This window comes from Cynoglossus semilaevis, chromosome 15 (genome assembly GCF_000523025.1).
Source record: "Cynoglossus semilaevis isolate Cse_v1.0 chromosome 15, Cse_v1.0, whole genome shotgun sequence".
Classification (NCBI taxonomy): domain Eukaryota; kingdom Metazoa; phylum Chordata; class Actinopteri; order Pleuronectiformes; family Cynoglossidae; genus Cynoglossus; species Cynoglossus semilaevis.
The window spans coordinates 10,116,526-10,126,219 of record NC_024321.1 but is presented as its reverse complement, the minus strand read 5'-3'; the positions used below and the strand labels follow the sequence as shown (position 1 = coordinate 10,126,219).

The 9,694-nt window shown below is 40.9% G+C and overlaps 1 protein-coding gene across 1 annotated transcript in view; it reads right to left on the bottom strand.

Annotated features, from left to right (window-relative positions):
* The window catches only part of dock2 (dedicator of cytokinesis 2), a 90,370-nt gene that overhangs the window by 11,948 nt on the left and 68,728 nt on the right, over nt 1-9,694 (bottom strand). The window contains exons 27-34 of the mRNA XM_008327028.3: nt 4,444-4,542; nt 4,206-4,300; nt 2,675-2,753; nt 2,442-2,542; nt 2,075-2,133; nt 1,827-1,975; nt 904-989; nt 48-204 (exon numbers count right to left, since the gene is read on the bottom strand). Of these exons, the coding sequence (XP_008325250.1) occupies nt 48-204; nt 904-989; nt 1,827-1,975; nt 2,075-2,133; nt 2,442-2,542; nt 2,675-2,753; nt 4,206-4,300; nt 4,444-4,542 (825 nt within the window). The remainder of the gene's footprint in view (nt 1-47; nt 205-903; nt 990-1,826; nt 1,976-2,074; nt 2,134-2,441; nt 2,543-2,674; nt 2,754-4,205; nt 4,301-4,443; nt 4,543-9,694) is intronic.

Here is a 9,694-nt window from a genome sequence, read left to right as displayed (position 1 = left end):
GGTGAGGGAAGCCCCGGGTGGTCTGTTTCAAATCAGCTGAGACTCACCAGAAGATTGACAGTGCAGCTCATGCGGTTGTTACGGCTGTCGTCGCTCATCACGGTGCGATAGTCCAGCAGCCGAATTAGCAGTCCTTTAACCAAGGCAACAAAGTGTTGAACCTGTGGCCTGAGTGTAGGCGTCTCAGCAACACACTCCAGGAGGCTGACACACACACACACACACAGAAGTTAGTCATCAAAAACATCCGGGCCATATATATATATATTTATTTATTTTCAGGATTTTCCAAAAGACTAAGACCTGCTTTCGATTTAAGTAATATTTAAAGAATATATGTTTACTGATCTCTGTTTAAAAAATTACCTGACAATTTGTTCACAGTTATTTATGTTTCATTAAATACGACCTGTTTCAAAAACCTGAAGGCTTTGGAGACGGCAGCAAAGAAAAACGAGGGCAAAAACAAAAACAAACAAAAAACCCTGTAGAGAAACTGACTTTTCTCTGGTTTCTGTCCAAAGTTCCTCTCAGATGCCAGTTTGTTCTAAGCTGATTAGTGATGATACTGGTGGACGTGAAAACAGCCAAAGAGAGACTTATTTTTAGTAGAACAGAGTTAAGAAGCTTAAATATTTTAAAAGATGTAAATGTGGTAAATGTTATGTGATTGATACAGTACGACTTGAAGTACTTTGGTCATATTAAAGAAATACTGAAATAATTAAATGCTATTAAGTTGCTAACTATATAAATACCAAAGAGTACTTTCACAGCATATTACTGTAGTACTACCAGAATGTCAACTAATTACTATAACACCACAGCACTATATTCAAAGTAGTATTTTTATACTCCATATAACGTCTATTGTCATCATTCTCTACACCGCTGTTAACCTACATAGCCTCCAGTAGCTGCATGTAGCGCTCATCTCCTCCTCCTCCTTCAACTTCGTGGTCCAACTTCAGAATGATCTCATTCTCAAACTGTGAAAACAGAGAGACAGAAGAGAAGAATTAAAAACATAAGAATGAGGCAAATAAAAAGGAGCAGTGGGGAAAAACAATCAATTAGGCAGACATAACTAGACTGTCTCTGAAACTTTTCCTGTGATACTGCACATCCAGAGAAAATCAATCGACACATCTACACTGGGCTTCAGAGCCACAACACTGGTGTTTGGACCAGACTTAGGCTTATTTATTTTAACACTTACATTTATGCATTTCGCAGACGCTTTTAACAGAAGTGACTTAGAAGAAGAGGATTAACAATCACGTTAAATAGAGCAGTGTTTCTCAAACTTTTTTTTCTGGGGACCCTGGGGACCCAAGGTGATAGACATTATTTGTAAACTCCTGGAAAACATGATCCCAAACGCCCCAAAAACCTCTTGATTGCCTTGTGCGGGGTGTTGGGACTGTCAGACGACATTCCCTAGTCGAGCGGAGAGATCGTGAGGCAATATCTAGGGCAGGGGTCACGTGGCGCCCGGGGTCAACTAGAAGCCCCCATGGACTACCCAAATATAATTAGTCAACAAGAGGATCAGACATTGTACTGTTACTGTGCTTTTTGAATCAGTTACACTTGCAAAGATATTTAAATGGCTGCAAAGACGATGGTAAGAAGAGTGTCTACTATTGTTTGTACCAAAACTTATTATTATGATAATGTTGGGGAAGTCTGTGTCAAACAAGTAGCTCTTCGTGTTACTAAGTGCCCTTGAAGTAGCTCTCAGTTTCACAAAGGTTGGTGACCCCTGATCTAGGGAACGTCGCCCGACAGTCCCAACACTTTAATAATGTTAATTACGCAGGTACCTTGAGGAAGTTCCCGGAGTGAACGTGTTCACAGGTGATCATGTCGAAGAAGATGGGAATGGTTGCTCTTCTCAGCTCCTCCTCTGGAATCAAAGTCATCTCCAGGATGGGGCCCACCATGCCGGGGATGAAGCAGATCTTATGACTGCCTGAGAGACAACAAACGGAGAAGATACGGTTTCACAAAGGTTTAAACACATTTATGTACAGCTCCGTGGCAGCAGAGCACCCCAGGAGGATTTTCTTACCGAGTTTGTACCACATGTCACGAATCGCAAAACCAATGAGTCTCCTCATATCTCCATATCTGAGTCGAATGAGACAGAGAGAGAAAATTCCCAGAAATATGAGAAGAGAGGAGAAATCAGACACATCGTTTAGAATAATGTGTTGATCAATAGTTTTAAACTAAACTGTCCAGTGGGGGGAGATAAGTCGGTATTAATGTGCCCCCCGACTTGACCTGGATTGATGTCCAAACACACATAACAGGAAAGTTTAACGGGTGGTGGGAGTGTGAGCGCAGACTTCAAAATAGATCACAAATCACAGAGTGTTTCATTAGAGCCGGCGTGTAGGTGTGGTAAATAAGGAAATTCTATGTGCTTCTCTCACTTGGCAAGAATCTTGTTCCTCTTGGTTGGCGAGAAATGCTGAAGCTGCAGAGACTCCTGGGTAATAAACGCCACCGCTAAATGGAAATAGTTATTCCACAACTAGATGACGAGGAGGAGCAGGGGTGATGGAAAGAGAGAGAAGAGATTCATGATGGTGGAGTAGAGCGTTAGTTAAAGTAGTTTTTAGTCTTGTTATGAGGAGAAACCAAAACAAAACAGAAATTCAAAGACCTGGACTTCAAAGTCGTCATTGTTCAGGAACTTCTGGTTCATGGTGGCAGCGTAGGTGTTGATGGCTCTGAGGAAAACCCTAAATATGGAAATACACTGTTAATTATTCAATGTATAGACAGTTAATGGATAATTAATAGACATAAACAATTGATGTAAATAGATAACGTTTCAGATTTTTCTGAGAGAAAAACCTACACACTCCTCCCACTGTGGGACTCAAACTACTGATCATCCTGCAAGGCAAGAGAGATTAACCACTTTCCCACTGTGTCTCAGAGATTCAGTAATCATATCTATCTGTAGAATTTCCAAGGTTTCAGCTAACGTGCTGTTGGAGGATCCTTTCAGATTGTCACTTGTTTGACATTTCCATAGTGCAGTGGTTATGGTTCTACAGTCTAGTGATTAGCACGCCTGCCTCGGAAGCAGAGAACAGAGAGTGCTGGGTTTGATTCCCAGAGGCACCACATGCCTGACACTTGCTAGGGGCAGCCTGTTAACAGCATATCTGCGGCTAACACAAGAACTTCCCAAATATGGGATCAATAAAGTACAAATGTATTTATTTTTATTTTTCCATCTACTACTTCCTCTGACCACATCTCAACATTTCATGGTTTTACAGTGGCAGCAGTTGCTGGAATTATTTTCTGAATCTGTTGAGAGTTTTACAAATGAAATTGGTCACATAAAAACTCTGTACAGACACGATTCTCTGGAACCTCTTTAGTTTGCCTCTGCAGCTGTTGATGACAACGTATGAGGAAGTTCAAACTATTTGACAGCTGTTCATTTTACATTCGGAGCTCTGATGTTCACGGCGTGTCACCGTTGAGCCTCACTGCACAGTGAATTGATTCTTTCAGTCTTGAGCTGCAGAGGAGAAGAGAGGCTGATCACGCTGCGATCATTTTTACCACCAGATTTCTTCAGTCTTTTTATCAGTAAGATGTTCACTGTGCTGCTGTGTTATCTACAAAGGCCCGAGCAAATACTCAGATCTGAGGTCCAGAAGGTCCAGATTGGGACCGTTATCCAGAACAGACCAAAACATTGTTACGGTTTTTGTTTTATTGTTTGCTGCGTCATTGTTTAACTTTCAGCTCCCGGTCATGACAGGACCTCAACTTTGAAATGAACCACTGGTTTCCAAAGCCTCCACTGACGTCTGTCTGCAGACTTGTAGCAGCCCAACCCTCGCTCCTGCACGGTTGCTTTTTCTCATCCCTGACATAAGTCTAACAGCCTGTCTTCTCCACATCTGAAGAAGCCGACCATGTGGCTTTATTCCATCAGCTCACACACAGACACATTTGTCGCATCAGCTGGTTTGGTCTTTGCTTCCTTGATCCTGGCTTCAATATCTCTGACTGAACCCCTCGTGAGTTTGTGAGTGAGGACGAGTCACTGCAGATGCAAACAATCCTTTAAAGGTCTGAGTGGCAGCGATGGCCTTTGGTGATACGGTTTACAGAGTTAAGACCAATAGCTCGGTGATCCATGTTTGTGTGTGTTTGCCTTCAGGTACCTGTTCTGGACCATGATCATGGCCATCCAATCAGACGGATACACATGCTTTCTGATCAGGTCCCTGAACAAAAGGAAGGACTCCATCAGGAAGTCCTGCAGGGAAATAAGATTAAATCAGTCTGAAGATTATTGTCACGGTTTGTCTGCTTTACTTTTCAATACATTTGTTCTTTAATGGCACGGACAAAGTCATTTGCAATGGCTAGTGCAGGCGTCTCTTGTGCGTTTGTACTTACCACCAGATCAGTGGTTCCAGAGAAGGTTTCTATGTATGTAGAATAATGGCGATCATCCATCTGACTCAATATAGCTGTCATACAGGCGACCACCCTGGACTACAGAGTGGAAAGAAATGCTTCATTAGTGTTTGGTCATGGTACAGTTCTGCTAATGTTAAATGCAATACATCTCACATAAAACATTCTCCATCAGATTTGATGTTGTACCAACTCTAAGAGCTCAAATGTGGGTGTTTGGTAAAAAAGAACTTGAGTCCAAAAATATTGTCGTTAAACTGTACCCTGCAGTGACAAAGTCCTAAAGAATGTGGCATATTTTCAAATAAAACTCTTGAAAACCAACACACAAACAAAAAAAAAACAAAACAATTACACTTAAAAAATAGATGTAAAAATAAAAGCTGTGTTTTTCTTTCTCCACAGATAAACACTTTACAAGTGTCATCAAAAAGCTCGGCTTTTTCAGCTTATTGCTGCCAGAAGTGTTCGAAAGAGGGTGAAAATATTTGGACACCAGAAGTGAGAAACATAAAAAGCATAAAGACAGGGTGTTTTGGCTGGTGCTCCATGTATAATGACACTTCTAATTTGTTATCCTAACGTTTTATGGTCCTCTGCTCTGCCACTCTCCACGTGGAGATGACGTTTATCCATCTTCACAGTTAAGGATTTGACAGTTCTCAGGGCTGCAGTGAACTCCAGCTGAGATTCCCTGGCTAATCTGACTGTGGTAGCTACTGTATCTCTCTTTAGTAAAAAGGGCCAAAGGTGCTGTGGGAAAATGATCCTGCACAGTCGCTGAAAATGAAATACACTTTGGCACAGAGATATGAATATGAATGATTCTCAGATGCAGTGAGAATGAGAATAAGATCAGGGTCTGTGTCTGTGCATAAAAAGTTTAGAGCCAATTAAAGAAATCTTGCCAGGTTTTAGCACCAGTGTTTATCTAATGATCGTGCGACTGCAGTGGTTGGGTGAGGGTGGGGTACAGGCTGGACAGTTGACCAGCCAACTGTAAGGCACGGGCACGCACCGTTCTTCCAAGAAGGGACCCCCGTTGGAAGGTTATAGGTATTAAATTCAAAAGTCAAAGAAAAAATAATTTTGTTTTAAAATATATTAAGTAGAGACGACAGATTAAATGGTGTTTGGCAGTTTGTTTACACTCTGAGTCTGCCAGAAACAGCCTCTGTCCCCAGGACCTTCAGGATTTTAATGGAGAACATGATTTTTTGGCATAAACAAAGACACACCTGTAGCAGACCCAGCCAGAGACGGGGAGAGACTTTAACTAAAGTTGTGTGTGTGTGTGTGTGTCTGTGTGTGGTGTGTATGTGTGTTTGCAGAAGTTTAGGTCACTGCCCTACTTCACTAGACCTGGTTCTCTCCGAGGACTCTCCACTTCCACAACACCCACAGACCCAGATATCTGTGTTCATGTCTCTACATGATCATCAACACGTCATGTCACGTCCTGTTGTTTCATGACATTCAAATACAAATGTGGGAAAATTGGAATGAAATGACTGCAGTGTGAATGTGGCCGACAGAGGCAGAGAGTCTGGGGACATGTGGCGCTGCAGGGCTGATGCAACAGAGAGGAGATTAGTGACAAAACAGGACACAGATGCTGTGGAGGTCTGGGATTCTCCCCCCCCCCCCCCCCTCCACCACATTACCCTCTATTTGTCTGTCCGTCCCACCGTCAGCAACTCATTGATAACGTATCAAAAGATGTAAAGTCACTCTGTCATCAGAACGACAGACGTGAATGATGATGGGAATCATAATCTCAGCTACAGCTGCAAAGTATCAAAGTATTACTACGAGTGTATTGGTCAGAACTGAGTCTTACAACTGCAGATATTTGATGTATGCATTTAAAGAGTAGAATCAAACCTGCAAAATCAAACTGAGCACTATTACTGAAAATGAGCTGTTTTCATAGATCGACCTCCAACAGATGAAATTGGCCGGTGTATCTCTGACATAAATGTTAAAATCAATTCCCAAGGAACGAGTTAAGCTCCGGTTCTCTGGTGGAACACGTGCACTGCCAGAAACGATGAACGAAAAATCTGTAGCACAACACAGACAGACGGTCTGTAATGGGCTCTGGTCCGTCTGCTCGTGGCGTTCTGCTCAGAATGCAAATGGTAGAATTCAATTTCCCTAACTTCATGGAGCAGAAAGTTGTGGAGTTGCTGCAGTTTGGGTAATTTGCGGGTAAAAAGGTGCAAGAATAACTTCAAAATTGGACTAAAATTGGTCCAAAACTCTTGTTAAGTGTTATTGATTTGTAAATTTAGAATTTATTTTCCCCACTTCAAGGATGTTTCAATGAGCACGAGGGGCTTTACAAGATCTCTTGAACATATTCCTGCAGCCATAAAGTCAAATCCTTTCATAGTCAGTGTTCTGGAATTGGTTTTTAAAGATGCCGTTACCGTGGCGCCGCTGCAGCTCCGTCCTGTTTACTTTTGCTCTCAGCCTCTCCAATTCATTGGGGTATTTGCACAAAGTATTTTCCGTGACAGTATCACGGAACCCCCGACGGCCTTTCACGCATGTGCATGCACTAACACAGGCTAAAATTAGGCTCCTAGTCCCAGGAGACATGGATAAAATATATGTGAACTCACATGTGAGCAAAGATTTCCTATTGCCAAAGCATTAAATCATCTGCAAACCTTTTTTTTTTTAAATACATGAAAAATTCAGTTAGTGCTTCACCTTAGGCCAACTGACTCAAGTTCTCAGCTAATTTCTCCTCACCCACGCAGAGGGAATCGGCCTTGAATATAAAGAGTCTCATTGTCTTATTAAACTACATGCAACGCCCTTTATTTTTTCAAGAAAAATAATAATAAAAAAAAGCACAGTTTTTAACAAAATGCTCAGTGATCCAGCGACATCACACACCATCAGCTCTCACTAAAGCACATCAGTCTCGGAAAATCAGGCTTAGCTTTGGTTCCTAGAAGTTTCCGAAAATAGAATCACAGACCGAGCCTTCAGCAGTCTGTGGGGTTGGATAGGAAGTCACCTCTGTGTCTTCAAGAGTGGAGCTTCAAATGTTCTATTTTGATGCAGTTTGGAGTTATGTCTCAATCAAGTCTGCTTTGAACCGTCTGGTAGCTGTGATGCTACAAACTTAATATTTACTGAAAGACTGACTGGAAATGTGCACAATTTCCTTTCTCTCCAGATCTATAATGTAGATTTGTTTTCATATGGAAATAAACTTTATGTTTGAGTAAACACTGAATCTGGAAAAACCAAAGCTTAACTTTATAAACACAATTTCTCTTTATCTGTAGCCTTTTGAGTTCATTTTTAATGTAAACCTGATTTTCACAGGCCAACAACAAAGAAACATAATGTATGTGCTATAACATACAATGCATACATCGCTAATTCTACAAATCCTGCCAGTATATAGGGGCTAAATACTGGCGGGCCAACTCTAGTTCACATTTGATGTGATCTAGCGGCCCAAATATAATTACAGTGCGGGCCAAATTTGGCCCCCGGGCCTGAGTTTGACACGTGTTCTCTAAGTGAAGCGAGCTGAGGCTCAGATGTACCAACTATATATAATCAAATGTACAAGTTTGGACTCGGTCAGTGAGATATGAAACAGTTGTTTGAATTCTTCTGTTTGAGATCGTACTACGTATGAACTGAAGCATTTGTAGAAATCAGAGAAGTGACATCAAAGGACAGAGTTCCACAGGGATCACCAACATGAACCCCGCATGTTTTACAAGTGGTTTCTTCATAAAAGAGCACAATTCATTTCCACAGTTTAGTTGTGAAATTTTCCGGTCTGTAAAAGTCAAGTACGTGAGAAGGTTAGTCAAAAAGTTCTAAGACATTTACACTCAGCAGACCTGGATAATACTTATTGATTTTCCTCACAGAGGACAGACAGCAGTAACTTATAGCTTCACTGGAGGAGCTTTGTTAAAGCCTGAGGCTGCACTGGCTACAAAGAACAGAGAAGAATTGTACCGCTGAGTATCTAATGAGAAATTTGATGGAAAATTCTACCACAGCCTCCTCACAGCCCTGATCTAGCGCCCTCTATTTTTTATTTCCCAAATTAAAAGAACATAAGACAACCTAAGACATTCCCCGGAATTATACAAAGAAGGAAGTAGTTTGGACGATATGTAGTAAAGTACATTTGGTAATGTCTTTATGAATACATATAAAAATTGTACATAAAGTACTGTGTTTAAAGGGGTTATTATGGAGAATGGTTAAGAGTAACTATCAAAGCCAATAGGTGGCAGTAATGCAACTAAATTGATGTCAAGCTGCTGCTGATTCCTCACAGTTGTAAATCTTGAAATACAAGTTTTTAAAGTTTAGTTTTACATAAAACGTTAACTTTGTACCACAGCACCAAACTCATGGACTGGGTAATTACAAGTGCGTTTACAGCGCCCCCAGCAATGGAGGGTGAAACGCTGTATGGTCTTAGTTTGAGAACATTAAGCATGACTGCGTACTTTTCGTTCAAGTCCAGGTTATTAACTCTCACTCTCCTGACCTCTGTGTACTTCCTGTGCTTACTCCTCTCTTTGTTCTCTGTTCGTGTCATTTTCTGAAGGTATTTTTGCCCCTGGAGCAGCAGAGTTATTAGTCCTATTAATATTACAGCATATCTCCATGGGACAGTAGCATTGCAACCCAATATCTTTTTCTCCACCTCAGACAGATGGCGGAGGTAAAAAAAAACCAAACAAACAAAAAAAATTCTCTCAGCTCCCCACAACAAACTCAGCTCTGATCAAGGTTTCTGCTTTTGGTAAGAAAGAACATTTTTCCTTGTACTTTTCAACACCAGCCGAATCACGGTGGGAATTGTTTGTGTTCTGTGAAGAATATAATAGAGTTTGCACCACTGATGCCTCAGACGTGATATGCATTTGTATATACTACAGTACAGCAAGATTTCTTTTTATTTACATAGTTTCTTTTTTGAATGGTTGAAAAATGTTCTAATTGAATTTAATTCAACGTTCCATTGGAAAACTAGCATTTTTCAAATTTCTGCAATCATTTAAATATGACTTGTTCATTCACTGTAAACCTGCTGACATTTAATGCATTTAATAAAAAAGACAAGTTTTCAACCTTGGCGTAAGACCAATCGTTCCTTTAAAGTTCTACGATAAACATTTTTAGTAATAACTGTGGTGAACTGAGGGCAGTTTAAACTGTTAGTGCTTTTGTA